This window comes from Patagioenas fasciata, chromosome 1 (genome assembly GCF_037038585.1).
Source record: "Patagioenas fasciata isolate bPatFas1 chromosome 1, bPatFas1.hap1, whole genome shotgun sequence".
Lineage (NCBI taxonomy): Eukaryota > Metazoa > Chordata > Aves > Columbiformes > Columbidae > Patagioenas > Patagioenas fasciata.
In genome coordinates, this window is record NC_092520.1 from 64,654,061 (window position 1) to 64,671,935 (window position 17,875).

General features: G+C 41.1%; 1 protein-coding gene across 1 annotated transcript in view; it reads left to right on the forward strand.

The window, feature by feature from the left end:
• TMEM255B (transmembrane protein 255B) overlaps positions 1-17,875 on the forward strand; it is a 79,269-nt gene that overhangs the window by 17,455 nt on the left and 43,939 nt on the right. The window contains exon 4 of the mRNA XM_065848634.2: positions 14,497-14,586. Within this exon, the coding sequence (XP_065704706.1) occupies positions 14,497-14,586 (90 nt within the window). The remainder of the gene's footprint in view (positions 1-14,496; positions 14,587-17,875) is intronic.

The following is a 17,875-nucleotide window of genomic DNA, read 5'->3' on the forward strand; positions in this document are numbered from 1 at the left end:
AGCACTTTTCTGGTTTTAGTTGATAGACTTCCCAGACCATGCATATGTTCCTGCCCAATGTTATTTTCTTGCCACTAGACTTTGCATGTGTTTCAGAAGAAAAGCTTTTTTAAAGGAGTTACATGTGTGAGCCAGTTTTCAGAATTATAAGAGCCAAACCTCTTTCACTTTTCAAAATCAATGTATCTTGTAAATTGGTTATGTCCATCAGAAAATGCCCACTGGACATTTTTTGTAAAGGTGGTTGTTTTTAGTACCTACACTCAAAAGATATACTGATACGCATACCTACTGTGTTATTTTCAAACATATTGTGTTTCATCTGCTTTTTTTTGTGTAAATTGAACATGCTAGAAGAAACTGACTTTAGTGCAGATTTTGATTGAAGATGCTAATTGCTGATAGATTCCATATCACAGATTAGGCTAATTAAAGCAGCTTGTTTACATAAAGAGAAAAACCATTACAATTCAGTAGATCTCCTGAGACTATCTTTGATGTTCCTGCAGAAATAAATGGAAGAAGTCTTTATTGTAGTGCAGGGGAAATGCAGATCATGTAAAGGCAATCATTGTCATTATGAGGTTATTATTTCTCCCTTGAACTCAAGCTTCAGAGAAAGTCAACAGCACTTTTTTTTCTTCAGTGATGATTTTTTTGTGTGCTCTAATTTCACATAGTTCAGGGAAAAACAATTAATGCTGATGTAAAAATGATACTAATGGAACAAATTAGCAATCATCCTTGTCTTGTTTAGCACCTTTAAAATGATTAAAACTGAGCAGACGTACTGCTATCTTTTCAGTTATAAATGTGTGCTAGATTTTGTGGTGCACATTTCAGAACAAGACAAGCCGATTTATATAAAGATAACCTGTACAGGTTTTACTGACTCTGTGACCCCTTTTTAAACCTTTTGGGGAAGGATTTTGAATGTAGTCTATCCGCGGTAGGTCTAGGAAATCTGTGTTATTCCATGTAACGCAGGAGAGTATTCAGCAAAGTCATGAATGATGTCGCAGGGGTGTAATTTAGGGTTCTGCTTACTGCAGAACAATATCTGGATTTCTCAAAGAGAAGCGTGACTTAAAAAGTTTGGTGGCAGGTTCACTCTATTATTTACTGCATGAGGGAAATATGCCAAGCCGAATGCTGCTTACCTTCTCTCCAGGTGCCTGTACCTGTTCACGAAGCAAACTTTCAAGATTCTTCTCCCCCTGATAACTGTTCACGCCAGAGTCTGTATTTATGAGCTCCAAAGGCAAACTTTCAGGGGAGGCCTGTACCTGTTCACAAAAGCAAACTTTCAAGTGTTACCTCCCTGATAACTGTTTGCTCTGGAGTCCATATTTTAGAGCTCCAGAAGCAAACTTTCAGGCAAGGCCTGATAACTGTATCCAGGGCAGACTTTCAGGAGACAAAATTCTCAGGAAAAAAAAAAAATAATGAATGGAGTAGAATAGCAGGAGGGCTGGCTCAAGCTGGCTACCTGCACAGAGGTCCCCCCAGCATAGGAAACCATAGACCTTTATATCTTTACAAACCATTCATACCATGGTTCAGTCCGATAGCAATATTTCACTTTGGGGTCTTCTTGCTTCTCATCGGACCTTTTTCTCTGATTCCGCATGGGCCTTTGTTTCGTTCAGCTGTAGACATTGTTTATGGTCCATAGCCTTGCAGGTACTGTTTTGTCTGAATAAATCCTTTTTTTTTTTTTTTTTTTCAGCAAAGTGAGAAATAGGCCCCATTTTGCAGATGTCTGTAATGTCTCTGCATTAGCCTTGGATTGTTACTTTTCCCAGTCAGTTCTATTTTTCCCAGCAAAGTGCAAAATAGACCTTATCTTGCAAGTGTTCAGTGTAGTTTGTAGTTGCTTTTGGTAAATACGAGCAGAACTTTACAGTGTAAGATTTCAGCAAATCCAGCTTACTAAGTAACATGAAGCAGAGAGTGTATTAAAAATCATACAACCTTATACTTCCAGATGATTCATTATATTCAGTATGCATTTACTTAAGCTAAATGATTGACATGAAGTTTAAATTGGGCTCATCCACTGAGCTGTGAATAGTAAAACTATCACCATACATCCAGCTTATTTGCCAGAGAGAGCTCATAGTAGGCTCACTCAGGCTGTCATATTTATAGAATAAAGTGGTTGACTCACAGTCAAATTGCATACAGTGGGAAAGGTCTGCACGAGACTCCTTGCACCCACAACTCATCAGCGTTCAGTTGCCATTCTGCTTCCTTGTGGGTTTCCTAAGAGGAGTTCTTGGCCTGGCTACAGCTCAGGCCTTTCCCTCCTCTGGAGCCTGGACCAAACTGCTGCTGGTTTGGAAGGGGTAGGTCGAGTGCATCTGCCACAAATGGAAGCAAGATAAATAACTGGAGATGTTTTGAAAGTTCAGTTTTTTCAGCTGAAGAGGAGGAGGACAGGTGTATGTCTATTGGTATGAAAACACCATCCAAAGTGAAGACAAGTGACATTAGAAGAAGAAAATTTTCTGGGCAATTATAAAGTATATAGTTGAAAAGTTGTTTATGATTTATTTTAGTTAGTATAATATTATGAGAGACATTTTGCTGTTATTAGTATGTCGTATTCCATGAACGGAGGACCAAGTGAAATATTTGGGATTTCTTTTAATGCAGTTATTTCACCTTGTGCATTTAACATGAGGCTTTCCAATTTATAGTAAATATAAATATCCACCGATACAGAGACATCTTCCTTTCTCCTCTTCCTTCCTTTCCTCCTTCTTCTGTCTTGCTGACTCCTTCTTCTCCTCTTCCTTGACCCAGCCAAAAGTAGTTCCCACTGGATTAGTGAGTTTGAAGATTCAGAGCCAACTGAGCATCAAACATAGCAGAAATAACTGGTGGGGCTCCATGGCTGAGAGTAGAGAGGAGCCTGTGTGAGAAGGGAACAGGACTTGTCCCTTTTGCTGGGAAGAAAGTGTTATATCATCTCACTCTGCCATGAAACCATCATCTAAGTGCTGTCAGTGAGTTGAATGCCTGAAGTGAGATAGTACAAATTTCCCCACAAAATATGAAGTTCAGGGACTCAAAGACAAAAACAGATGCTCTCACTGTGTGAATTACCAAAGGAAATGTGGGGGATGTTTCAGGTCTTCTCCTCCTCATTCCTTATGGATCAGCATTTCATATCACTTATCTATAGGTCTGTGTTTTCAGGTTTTACCAGTGCAGACTCAGCAGCTAGTCATGCAAATATTTATATGTAAGTATTATAATACAGAAATGTACTATGATATTATAACCATATAATAAATAACGTGTAACCTATGTTCACCTATATATATATGTATTTACAGCTGACATGCTGGCAAATACCTAGCATACTGCCAAAATTGTCTGTGCCACTGACACTATGTCTTTATTGTGCAAAGTGCTTTTGCACTCTTTATAGATGTGTCTGCCAGGACGGTTTAGCTAATAAAGCTGTAATGGGAAGTACAGGCAAGGCTGGAGTAATCTTTCCATTCCATCATCAGGGCTGTGTCTGTCTGACATACCTAGAGAGATGCCACTAAGTTCATGCAGCTGTAGCCCAGCACAGTAGTTCTTTCCTTCTCATACAGCCCTATGCTGGTGTGTTGGTTGACCTGTCCCAGGTCTGACCCACCCCAGTTTCCCCAGCCTGTGATCCAACACAGCATTGGCTCAGTCTCAGATAAGAAACCACCGTGTTTTTTTCACTGTTATCATTGATAGAAAGAAATGGAAAAAGGGAGAGACTTTGGCTTCTATTTGGAGAGATTTCTTGGCAACCGGAGTGGCTTCAGTTTGCTTTTGGAAGCTTAAATTCTATACAAGCAGAAATGAGATACATACATACATATATATGTATGAAAATATGCATGCACCAGCACAGCTTATTTTTGATACTCCAGTCTTTGAAGGCTGGCGTTGTTCTTTTGAGTCAGAGATTAGAGCTACCAATTCAGTTGAAGTCCTTTATCTTATTAAGTGGAAGCCCTTTGGCATGTGGTTTCTTTAAGATCTGTGCTTGGAAACAGTACACAGAATTAAGTGCATAATAGGACACTTTTTAACTGCCAGGTTGTTTTCTTATCCTGTTTACTGTCACACAGCCGAAAACACAAGTAAACCCTATGACCCATGAAATGTGATTGTGGAACAATAAAAAAATCGATTACTCTCCCTAGCAAGCAGGATCAGGGGATAAAATGTCTCGGTAAGGAATGTAGGATAAGTGCTCATGTGTGGGGGGCAGAAGGTGAGGCGGGGTGCACCCTGTGAAGAGCACAGGCCTGTTGTTGAAGAATGAGATCAAATTATACAGATGAGTATCCCTGTTGGCTAGATACAATCTTCCAGACTCTGCAGGTAAAACTTCACTTCACGAAAGCTTATAAATTAATTGTAATGCATTTCTGATAAGGAGTTTGTGTGCCTTGAGAAACCAATGCAGTCAGTGTAACGTGAAAGAGGATTTGTAAAGACACTAATGGACTTTGACATAAAAAAAGTTCCTGCTGCTGAAACAGTGTCAACTGTAGTAGTCCGATCTATGTCAATTACACTATTTGTACCAGGAAGCATAAACTTTTATGGTATGCTATTTATTTCTAGTTTATTGTTCTCATACTGCTCTGAACAGCCACCTCTGTTTAAGTGATGAAATTAGCTTGTTCCATTTTAATCAATAAAAGAGCATCCATGAAAGGAAGTATGTGATGGATTTCTATAAAGTCAGCACTGCTGATCAGTGAATCTAAGTTTATGTTTCACTTTTGTCTCTTTTCCTTTTAATGCTGTGTTTGGTTTTTGGTTCTTGACTATTTTATATCCTGAAATCTGTAATAGTTTTTAATCATTCTTAGATAATGCTTTTGTTGGTGTTTGCAAGTGGGAATTATTACCAGATTGAAGTACCTACTGAACTAAGGCTTGTTGAGGCTCTTTCCAAAACCATTAGCATTTCTGCAGCTGTGAAATTCAGATGATTTTTTTTTTTAATTTTATGTGTAATATCACTTTGTCTTCATCAAACCCCAGGCATCCTTCTCACCTTCCACATTACTCCTCTCACTCCCTTGCAAGTCCCAGGCAAATGACTGAAGGGAAGTCCTGAAGCAGAGAAGAGAAAGCACAAAATAGAACAGCCAACATCAAGCGGATGAAAGCAGTATTGACAAGATGTTTTAGCAGCACAGATACTTCCTCAATGAGGCTCCCTCTATAGCCAGTGGAAAAAAAGACAGATACCATCAGAACATAATTCATCCCATTCTACAGTAGCTGTAGAAGTTATCTTGAAGTGTCTGGCTCTCTGTTTACTACAAAGGAGCGCAGACAGCTGAGACAAATACTTTTATTTTAAGTAGCTGGAATTATTAATGATGAAATCTACCCCTTAGGAGAATTTTCTTAGCAGATTCACCACATTGAAAACACCGTGCTTGGTAGCACCTGGCAGCCTGGATGAGAAATACTGCTTCACTTTGGAGGGAGAACTGCAGCATTCTCCTTTCAGAAACACATACTAAGGCTTCACACCCTGTTGTGCTACTGAGCAGAGCATGGCTGATTCCCAAATACAGGCCAATCTGTCTAGCGAAGGCATGCTGTTCCCCATTTTGGTATCCCCCAATCTATACTTATATCTGCATGAATGAATCAAGTCATGAAGATATAATACCAAATGCTCCAATAATTTTGGTCTCAAAAGTCATCTGGAATCAGTTAATGTGATTTCACATAAAAAACAGCAACACACCCCTATGAAATAAAAACCTAAAACCCATACAGATGTAAAGAGATGAAAATGAATGAAAAAGTACATCGCCAAAAGGCAGCTCTTAAACAAAGTAATAATTTGGGGGTGCCAGCTCTCATTCTGAAAGTGGCATTGGACTAGGGAGACAAGGACTTGCAAAACCAGGAGAAGATGGCCAGAACAACATCGGCTGTAAAAGCACACAATATCTGGAATTGCCTTGGGAAGCCCCAGGGCTCCTCTACCTACTAGTAAGAAGCTGGAACAGGGGGAAGGGGCTTGAGCATATACTCAGCGCCCTATTTAATGGGCTGAAAGAAAAATAGACCAGCTATTTAAACAAATGTCTTTAAAAGCAGCTAAAAGATGCAGCTGCCCAGACTAGAGAGGGTCAGTGTATCAGCTCAGATTAGGGGCAAGATATAGCATTGATGTTTGAAAGAGCTGAATGAAGCTGAGATGTGCTGCTGCTAGAAGGAAATCAGTAACTGTGGTAATGGTTACTGGGATATTAAGAGGGGTTCTCAGATGCCATGAGGGCTTAAAAGAGCACCAATAATAAATCTAACCCTGCCCCATAATTTTTTTTTTTTTGTAAGGCTTTTTTTTTTTTAGCTTGGCTTCTGTTTCTCATCCTGGAAAATGTGAACCAAGTACAATTCAGTCTTTTGTCCAACATTGTTTTAGTAACATCTGCTGGACTCAAGTGGCTGGAACTCTAAGACTCTCCCAAACTCCAAGGAGAACTGATAGTGCATTGTCAGTGTTGACATTTTTCACTGAGTCAAGACAAGCATTTATTCATCAGTGAATGAATTATCTTGAATTTCATATGTATTCATTTACACATACATCAAATTAATTCTCTGATTGCAATGTAATGATGACTCCAGTTTTGAAGTCTAAGTGTACAGAAATGGCTTGATATAGGTTTTTAAATTCAGTAGATTAGTCACTCTAGTAAAGATTTGCTTGTAAAACAATTTGAAATAATTTCCTGGGTGTTTTATGTAGGGTATTGTAGCTGATATTAGATTATAAGAGAAGAAAGAATATATTAATCAGGTAACCCTTCTCAATAACTTTGTTTTATGTTTCATAATGACTATTGATTTAATTCCTGCTGTTTTTTCATTACTTGAAGATAAAAATACAGGAAGATTCATCTTTGTTTCATATAGCATTTTTCACAGAAACGGAATCTTCAAATGCTTTATTAGGCTAGAATAAAAGACAAACTAAATTACAGAAGGTCTAGTGCAAAGTGGATTGGTATAAATTAAGGATTAATGCTCATGAGAGTGTTTCTAGAGGGTGAAATCAGCTGAGAGACCTAGACTAGGGAGCTATCAGTTAACATAAAAGCGAGGTTTTTGTTTGGACAGTACAATGTTAAGGCAAAATGTTTCCCTGCCACTTATTGTTAGATGCCTGAAGTTGCAAAAGTTAAGCTGCTGCACGCAACCCCTGTGAGAAGGGCACAGCTGCTGCTGGCTGGCAAATACAAATTTGCGGGGAAGGAGGCCAGGAGAGATGCTCCGTGCATGAGTGCCTGGGAAAGCCTTCTGAGGGGTTTAATGAGGGAACTAAGGGTCAGATTTGAGCCACGGGCTTTCACGCCCTAAAGAGAAATGGCCAGCAAAGGTGGCTGTGTGAGCCACCTCCTGTTGTGGCACCCAGCAGGGCTGTCACACAACCCCGGGCCTGTGTCATTGTGGTCAGGTGCTCATTTCCCCCATCTCCGTAACTGTCACTGCAAATGCTGCAAGTAAAGTTCCCAATAACCCAAGAAGTCTGTTTACCTGACCACTAAATAAACAGTCCCTGTCCTAAAGATCTCCATGTGTGCCTGGAGAAGCTGGAATAAGCAGACTCAGATGCCTGTATTCCCTTTCTTGTCCTACTCAACTGTGCTGCATCAGCCCTTCTGGGCTGGGCGAAGAACTGCGATCATTAAGTCACCCTGTTGCACATTTCCCGTCTGTGGGCACTTCTGTGGTCCCTTGCCCTTGTAAGGAGCCTAACTGATGAATGAATAACCTGCAGAAGCGGAGCATCAACACCACTGGAAGTGAAAAAAAAAAATAAGCAATATACATTAACTATGCCTACATATCATAAATTAACTGTGAGCATCTAAGGCGTAATAAAAGATATCACTCATTCTGCCTTTCACCATTCTGCCCTTCAGGATGTGGGGCAAGAAAAAAGGAGAAATATTCTGAATGAAAATGCCACCTTTATTTTGAAAATGGATTTTGATCTTGTTTTTTCTCCTTGGCATAGTAATTGATACCTCTCATGTGTTTTCTGTATTCTTTCTCAGTGTTTATCTAATGAATTCTGCGTTTTTATGCATGTGAGGTTGCTTACATTTCCCATGGGACCTCTCCCCTGCCTGTGTTACACCAGCTGGCCTTTTCATGTTGCTATTTTTCCTAATTATCCCTGACACGATGCTGGAAAACAGCAGACTTTTTTCACAGGCAGTAAAACAAAAGTCTCCTTGACCGCAAACAGCAAAATAACCCCAGTCCTTATAATTTATTCATTACAGCTAAAACCTAGCTTTTACTTTGCTAATCCCTCGGAGCACAAATTACATGAAACAGGTGAGACAACCTAATAGTTGCTGCCAGCACTTCCACCTCCTTCACTTCTGTCTTGGCCACATGGTCCCATCCTCTTGCACTGGGTCTAAGACTCATCTCTCCTTACATCTCAATTTCAGATGGCAGCAAGCAGTCACATAGGCTCAGCTCTGTGCCCTGAGGTGCTATTAACAACAGTGAGAGAGAAGAAAACCTGTATCAAAGCTTTGCGTTGTTGCTGGTAATATTCACCAACACATGACTGGAGTTTTTTAATTCAACGGTGATGATACTGTGGAAAGGCTGCAGGTTTCTAACTTGGTCACTTGATATGAACACAAAACTTGATCTAAACACATGACAACATCACATGCAACATCTCTGTCTGAAGGCTTTCCTGGTAATATAGGTATCTGCTACAGGCACTGGCTACGTTATTAGGTGTATTACAGTCAGAATCAAGCATGGGATCCCAGCCCTGGTCCTTGTCTTCCTGAGCTGTGCCAAAACTAGTGCTCTTACAGCCAAGAGACATTTTGTGTTTATATTTCTTCCCTCCTTCATCTGAGGGCCAGTCTAGGAAAGAGCTCTTCAGGCTTAGATTGGGCAGCCATTAAAGTCTTTCATCATTATGAATTTGTGTCATTGTAACTAGTGCTATGACTGGAATTGGTGTTAATGAATAACAGATGTGACATAATCCTGTCTCCTGTGACATGACATGTCTCCAGTAGAGCTTCAATCACAGCAGTGCTATTACTGAAGAACCAGCCTTTGGAAATAATAGGTTGGCAGGCCATAAATTGTGAAGCACGTTACCTGGTGTAGTGAGAAACCTCCTAATTAGCCCAGCTGTGAAAACCATCGTAGTAGGAGCCTTGTCTGAGCTTAATTTTCATCACAGCAGCAAAACTTCTGTCCCAAGAGCAGGGGAAAAAAGTGGCCATTGTGGGAGGGGTAAGGGCCGCACAAGAGAAAATTAACTCACAACTGAAAGTATTTTTATACCATCCCACCTCACAATACAGGCAGGGTTTAGTTGATAGCAGCATCTGAAATGCAGTGCAATGGGTTTAATTGTTTTAGCTTTGTGGGCTATTAATCTACAGCCCTACTGAGGTTCCACGGTAACATCCTGGTTGAGACTGTGCATGGGGTGGAAAGTAATTCTCTGTTATGGGTTTGTGACATAGTTTTTGTAAACTTCTGCTCTTACATCTCCATCCTCGGCTTGGTGAAAAAATACAGCAGATTTATTTAAGGCTATGCTAAGTTCTGAGCTTAGAGACATAGGGAAATGAAACCAGTAAAAAGGCCCACAGAATTAAACTGTATTTTGGGGAATGTAATGTTAAGGGCAGCCTACAACAAACCACCTCATGCATTTCTTTTCAAAATACATTTGCTTTAACCTGTGTGGGGATAAAAACAGCTTTACAAACATGTGGCATAAGATTTGCACAGCCTTTTGCAAAGCCGTCACTTGCCAGAGCAAAAGGTATTGGATTACAGTGTTTCTCATTTTACATTTAAGAGGGTAATTGTGATTCTTTCTTTGCCTGGAAAAAAATCCCAGAGAGGACTGATGAACAGCACAATGCTTGGAGACATTGGAGAGTGTATGATGCAAAGGTAGACCTTTGGCATGAGCAAAGCGAGTCTGTTAGGTACAGTGTAACTTAGATCTGATACCGAGGTGCTTTTCTGCATGTCTGCTGGCAAACGGTGGCTACACATCTCCTCGTGTCACACAGCGGGGACGTGGTACCAGCAGAGCATGATTCAGCGCACACGGTTCCTGGAGACCTGAGGGGTGGTGGTTAGCATGGAGCGTGGCTGCAGCCAGGGTGGCCGCATCAGGCTCCCCATTGGGTCTGGTTTGTAGCCGCCTTTGAGCTCCAAAACCATGCCTGGGAATCATGGGAAACTCTTAGTTACCAAGTTCCTGTGCCAGGTAATTTCTGACATGTGAACAGCATCTGTGACCAACCTCTGTGGCCATGGGATGTCCCCTGGCACCATTCTCTTCCCTTGGCTTGCTTGCATGAGGGTGACACCGTGCAGCCAGGGATGCTGTATGCCTGCTGCAGGGCAAGACAGGTGAATTCTGCAGTAAAAGGCAGCGTGCAGGAATTTAGTGGTCCAGCCTTTCACTAGTTTTGCATTCTTGAGTGCTTCCATGTTTATGTGACACGACTGAAGATAGATCATAGAATTGCTTTGATTGGAAAAGACCTTTAAGGTCATCAAGTCCAACCATTAACCTAGCACTGTCAAGTCACTAAACCTATCACTAAACCACATCCCTAAGAACCTCTTCTACATGTCTTTCACCTTCAGGGATAGTGACTAAACCAGTTCCCTGGGCAGCCTGTTCCAATGCTCGACAACCTTTTCAGTAAAGATAACAGCTATTCAGTTAACACTATATGCAAAAGCCCCTCATTCTAAGTGCTATTTTGTACTCTCTTTTGCTAAAACACCACTGTTAAACAACTGGCTTTTGGTTTTGTTTGTTAGGCCCACATAGTGCAGTTTTCACTGTTCAATAATTGGCTTCATGGTTCCCTTGTACATAACCAATTTATTGTAATCTGTACCAGAACCAGGAGTAAATTTGTTCTGATAATAACAGCTGTAGAGAAACCTGGTTGCCAATCAATAGGACAGCAAGAACAAAACTATTTCTTGAATTACTGTTAAAATATGTTGTTATAAATAATGAATAGTCTTCCTGACAAAACAGACTGCTATTGAAAATGGAGATGAGATGATGTGATGGATCAGTACTTATTTTTTAAAGTGCTGTTTCTTTAACCTATCAACAAAAATTCCCTATGTTTAAATGAACTGTGCTGCTTTTCTTTCTTGGCCGTGCTAGGCTCATGAACTCATAACTCCAGCAATCACCTACCACTCAGGAAAATTAGCTTTTGAATTTACAACAGCTCTTCATTTGGCTGTCTTGGCTGCAATTTTTAGGAGTAATTAGTTTCGTACTTTGTTTGTGCATTTCTCACATTCTCAATATGCAACGGGAGGCTTGAGAAAGAATATAAATCTGTAATTTCATTTTAAGGATTTCTTTGTGTTGTTCTTGTATTATTACTTTTTTTATCATTCTAATACATTTGGAAGTCAATTTAAGTAATAAGAAGCCCTGGGTGTCTCATTTTGCCACTTCAGCATTGTAATAAATATTATGTCAGTCAAGAAATGGTACTCTTCATTTCAAAGGGAACACTCACTGAAGTAGTTGCTAGTAGGCATGGATAAGAACAGCAGACGCTGGCTGACAGCCGTTGACTTGCACACAACTCCTTGAATGGGTAGATGTTCACCAACATAACTGAGGAGTGCAGAGCCAACTCCATTTCTCCTGCCTATGCTACAATTTACTGTGCACCTTTATATGTGGTCTCCTATAGCTATATGGTGAAACTAAAAGGCCAGAATACTCATTAGGTGATTTAAGCTATCTCCATGAATGGAAAATGTTGGTTTGGGGGTTGTAGGTCATCAATAAGTTGCTCATGTGTGAAATGAAAAGCCACCTTGAGGTCAGCTTCCAGTAATTTCATCCTGAGCTCAGGCAATTTGGAAACACCTGGCTAAGCCCACTAATTATTTGATTGACTGCTATAACTTGGAAAACAAGATAGAGATACCAGACAATAATTACTTAATCTGAACTTTTAAACACTGCTTCTTTTTCAAATAAAGAGATCAGGGGCTGCAGTAAATGCAGCTGCTGCAGGGCAGCATGGCCCACGGGTCTGCCGTGATAACAGCTGTCTATGAGGAGCCCACAGCTTTCTTGATGAGATGCATGCCAAGATCTTCGGACAACCAGGAGCCCACAGCTTTCTTGATGAGATGCGTGCCAAGATCTTTGGACAACCAGATTCATGAGACATGACCCACCATACTGAAGAGCCAAGGGGTAGTGGAGGTTGAGGGGTGATGCAGCCAACAGTGCTTTCTGAGGGTTTCTCCCTTCTTATGGCAGGATGGAGAGGTATGCAGGAGGGATGCAGCAGGTTCCCAAGATCAGCCAGAACCGTCAGCTTCAGCCACTTCTGTGTGTCTCCCTACTCTCCACACTGGGGATCCAGGTTATACAGCAATCCATGTGGCAGTGCTGACTTGCTTCTGATTGCATGAGCTAGGAGCTGTGACCTAATTAAAAGAGTGTATCAGAAAGCATTTGAAAGCTGTGGTTCTTCTACTTTTAATTTGCAGTTTTGCTGATTCCCTGGAAGCTCTTATTTCCAAACAGTTGATGTTGCTTTGAGCTGTGTGTCCAATGCTATGGGTTTAGAAGACTGTAATGTCTTACCTGCTGAATATGCATATTTTTGAGGAAATCACCAATGCTGTGTCCCCTGTTGACACTATTGACATTGTACTGTTCTTAGCCTAACATAATCTAGAGTCCATTTTTCAAGTGTGTTTGTGATGCCTTACAAATTTTACACATATGAAAGTAGTATTTAGGTAATGCAGATATGAATTTTGTGTAGGCAAAAGGGGTATATGAACTGTTTCAATAGAAGATGGGTAATCTATATGGAAGCATTTCTGACATACACGTTGTGAAGGAGCAATTAATGACTGGTAAATAACAAAGAGGTTCCAAATTCTTAACTGAAACTCTGGTCTGTGTGTTCTATCTATTAAGAATGTTGTTCTGTCAGTTTTCAAGGGAATTCTTTAGTCTGTTGTAGTTATTAACTATAACATGGTAGTGTTGTAAATTAAAATTAACCTATCATATAGGATGCTTGTGAGGGTTACTTTTGTGACTTTGCATCAGAAATTCCAGAGACATGTGAGAAGTACATTAAGTTATATTAAAAACATATCCAGAGAGTGCACATTAGGTTCACTTTGTGTCCTGCTGGTACCCACTCATGCAAATTTAAGGCACAGAGTCTGCAAAGTCATCAAACCCTCTAATCTGAGAGACAGAGTGACCATGTCTGTCCCTCATCTGGTGGTGCTGAGGCAAATGAGCCCAAGGGGAGCACCTTGCCGGCATGACACCATCCACAGTCCTGTTGATAAAGAATTCAAACTGCTTAATGAACGAAGCAGTCTGGGGGGTAAAATGCTGTCTGCAGCTGTGGCAGACATGGTAACAAAGACCTGCAGGTGGGCCATGTGCTGGGCCCTGCTATACTCTGCTGTGGCCACTCTGAGGAACAGGCTGGAAGCCCCAACAAGAGCAGGGGCCAAGGCAGCACACCCCAGCCCTTACGGAGGTATCAGTCATATGAGTCTCTGATTTTGCTGTGGCATAATTCATTATGAGCAATTTGGAATGATAAAAGCATTTGGAGACCTCATGCCTAGTTATTAACTTATTATGATGTGTTTATCTGTGTGTGGTTGTTCAGCCTGGAGAAGAGAAGGCTCCAGGGGGACCTTACTGCAGCCTATCAGTACTTAAAAGGGGCCTATAAGGGGACAGACTTTAAAGCAGGGCCTGTTACAATAGGATAAGGGGTAATAGTTTTAAACTAAAAGAGGTAAGATTCAGGCTAGACATGAGGAATAAAGTTTTTACAGTGAGGGTGGTGAAACACTGTCCCAGGTTTCCCAGAGAGGTGGTAGATGCCCCATCCCTGGAGACATTCCAGGCCAGGCTGGACGGGGCTCTGAGCAACCTGGTCTAGTTGCACCTGTCCCTGCTCATTGCAGGGGCTTGGACTAGATGACCCAAAGGTCCCTTCTAACCCAACTATTCTATGTTTCTATGTGTGAACTACTACCACTGTATTCAAGCTCTAGGTATTGATGAGAGCTAACAGGACCATGGCTTTTTGCCATGCTCCCTGTGGACACCACTGCTGTTTTATAAAATAAGTTGATTTAGAAGAAATCACTGTTGAATTTAATAACTCTTACAGCTGACCTAATTTTCTCTAGAAAGATTTAAGCTTTTCTAGTAGACTTGATGGTATGTCAACCCAGCATCAAGAATTTCTGCCTTTTTTCTGCTGCCACACTGACCTAACATGACTTACAGCAGGGGAAAATGTTGTTTAAGAATACCAGAAAAAAATAGTGTGATTGTTTTACTTAAGAATTATATTGAAAACATTACTTATTCTGTTTTTCTCTTCTCAGTTAGTAGCATCCATCGTGTTTATCAGCTTTGGCGTGGTAGCAGCATTCTGTTGTGCGATAGTTGATGGAGTGTTTGCAGCACGACACGTAGTAAGTACAATGGTTTTCTGTAATCTTTCATTTTTTATTACTTATGTCATTTCTAGCAGGAAAGTATTTTATTTTGGTTTATGTCTAGTGGCATATTAGAGTTTTTTTATTTTTTTATTTTCTTGTTGGAGAAATGTCTTTTGGCAAGAAATTGATAGGAAAGCCCATAATGCCAATACCCACAGATGGTGCCAACTGCTTATTCATCTCTCAGGGAGTTTCAAATACAGAGGTGATGTAAAATGACGTAATGACAGGCATACTAAAATGCATACCTGCTTAGGAAAGGGAAGACACTTCAGCCACCACGAGCATTTATTTCCTTTTGTACAAAGGCTTTGTGGGCATGGTCAGCATTTGGAATGCACCAGACGGTGGTGAGCACCAGAAGTCCCTGTGGGATTGCAGCAGCACAAAGGCAACGTTTTATTGAAGCAAAGACAGCAGAGGAGGTGGTGGGCTTTGGTTAGTGTGAAGGGGGAGCCTGTTGAGTGACAAACAACCCCAAATTCACCATCTGCCAGCCATCAAAGGGTGGGTGGGTCATTTAACCAGACTGACTAGTATCTCCAGTGTGTTTTCCAAACCCAGTCCTCATTCTGCACCCAAGCCTATTGCCATCTCTGCTTCAAAAAGACATTTATAGGCATTCACTGCTCTGCAGCAGCAATAGTGTTACTACTAGTTCATTACTATCTATGAGTACCTAGGAGTCTTTCTCATTATTTTCTTGTGTAAGTATTAGACAAACTTAGAACAAAGGTGGTGTTTTTGTTTGGTTGGTTGGGTGGGTTTTTTTTTTGTTTGTGTGTTTTGTGTGTGTTTGGTTTTTTGTTTTGTTTTTGATTTTTGATTTCTGATTTCTGTTTTGTTTGTGTTTTTATTTTGGCTCACGGAGTTCAAATAAAAATATTAGACAAAAAGGATCAATAGAAGAACAAGACAGACTGGGTTGTGGGGTTGTTTGAATTTGCCAGTTTATATGTTAGATGTGTGGTGTTTGTTGTTTTATCTTTTGTGACAGAATGCCTAAAAATAAATCTAAACCCAGTGTTTTGATTGAGCTTGGATTTCCAAAAGCATCAGGAAATAATAAGTTACATGTTTTAAGAGACACCATAAATCAGAGGTAGTGTGCTGTGTAACACAGCAAGTATGAGTGTATATGACTCCCTCACTGCTACGAAATACCATGGGCCTGTTCATCTTTCTCCTTATGTTCATCGAGGGGCAGCATAACACCACTGTCATCAACAGAATTCTACTTAATTTTCTGTTAGCAAATGCATCAGAATAATTAGGCTTTGGATCTCTTGGATCATAAAGCTGTAAATTGTTTTCTTTTTTACTGTTATTGAAGAGGACTTTAAACCCAATGTGGGCTTCAGAACCTCGTGTGCATTGCACAAGGAAGGAAACATCTATTGGTATAAACAACCGAGCTGTGCAATGTGAGCATGAATAAACACTCTGGATTGTAGTCATGTTTTGTGCCATGCAGACCTTGCTGGATGCCAAAGTGGCCTGCTTATACTCAGATTTGCCCTGCTCTTGCTCTAGATGACATCTGGTATAACTTTGTCTTTGATTAGCGTAAGCCCAAGGAGTCTTTCCATAGGAACTACTTACAAAAGGAGGGGAACAAATTCCTATTTAGGTTTCCTGCTCCTGAAAATTCAGTGGTTGTGCCCCAGAAAATCATGGCCACTTATTCAAATGTTGGATCCATCTCCTAGTTTCCCAGGAACATGACTTATTTTTGTCCTGCTTCGATGCGATCATTCGGAAGTGTTCAGACAGCACTTGTGCAGTCTTACACCTTATAAGTGCAAGGCAGCCATGCAGCGACAGCCACCACTGCTGAGGCTGGACATGGCATCGCCTTCCCTGAGGCGAGTTACTGTGTCAGGGAACGTTGGCGTGTGCTCAACCTCAAACACAGAGACAGGCATCACCCCTTCTCTCTCTCTAGGAGTTTCCTCGGTCAGTTTGGACTCTTTTGGCTCCAAGTTCCTTTCACATATGTTGCTTAGATATTCTAGAAATGGCATTGTTTCCCTATCTAAATCAAACGACAATATCATATTCAAGTATTATTGTACCCTTATATCTGAAGAAACAGCATCTCATGCGTAATACTTAGAATTTGTGTTTGCCTCCTACTTATTGTAGCATAAATATCTGCGTGGCATTGCTTGCTGTCATGGCATGCACTTGATGTGTTGTTATGGACTAAAAGTGACTCAGGTCATTGCAGTGGGAGAAAGCAGGCCAGCGAGGTGTCATAGGAGAGTACCAAGGCACAAAGTTGTTACACTCGCCCAAGAAGTAAGTATCTTACCATCTTGGGTGCATCTTACCATCTTGGGTGCATCTGGGTATGACTGCATCACCTGTGCAGAGCTGGGCCTGGAAGGGGCTGGTCACCATCCCGCCATCCCTCAGAGTGCTGGAGATGTACAACCCAATGACATGAACCCGCTTCAGTCATGGCATCACATGCTTCATGGAGATCAGTTTCCAGCTGTTCTTGTGTTTGGGCTGAGTTTTGTTTGTCACATCTGTCTCTTCTGGTCTCCTTCACATATTACAGAATAAAGAAATACTTAGGAATACCATTTGTTGGAAAACTAACTTGCATGTTAATATGGCCACACTCCATCTCATTCTCCTCCTCTCTCTAATATGGAGCTTCACAGGATCAGGTGAAATAAAGGTGTACATCACTTACATTCTCTGACCAATAGATTCATAGAATTATAGAATAGTTTGGGTTGGACGGGATCTTCAAAGGTCATCTGGTCCAACCTCCCTGCAATGAGCAGGGACATCTGCTGGGTCAGGTTGCTCAAAGTCTCATCCAGCCTGGCCTTGAATGTAATACACCTGGGGAAATCTGTAGGGGTGGTAGTGTAAGTACACCCCCAATTTGATGTACAGGAATGGTGGGCCCTCATCAAAATAAGGTGTGTCATGCAGACTATGATGTCATCATCACTGCGTTATGTCCTCTTCTTGTCACAGCTGATTTCCTTCAAGGAGAGCACTAACACCACATTCAGTTCATTCCTCACAGGCCCATTCCAGGGGTGTTCAGGCCTGCGTTGTTCTCTTGCTACTGTGGCTGCTCCCTTTTTGGCATAACTGCTGAAAAATGGGACTAAACTGGCCTCCGCTCAGGGAAAGGACAAATTCGTGGCATGTCAGAGCAGGCGCTCAGGTCTACACTAAAGTAATGAAGTTTTAGTGAGAAGTTGAGCAGCATTTGCTTTTCTGTCTCCAGCATCAG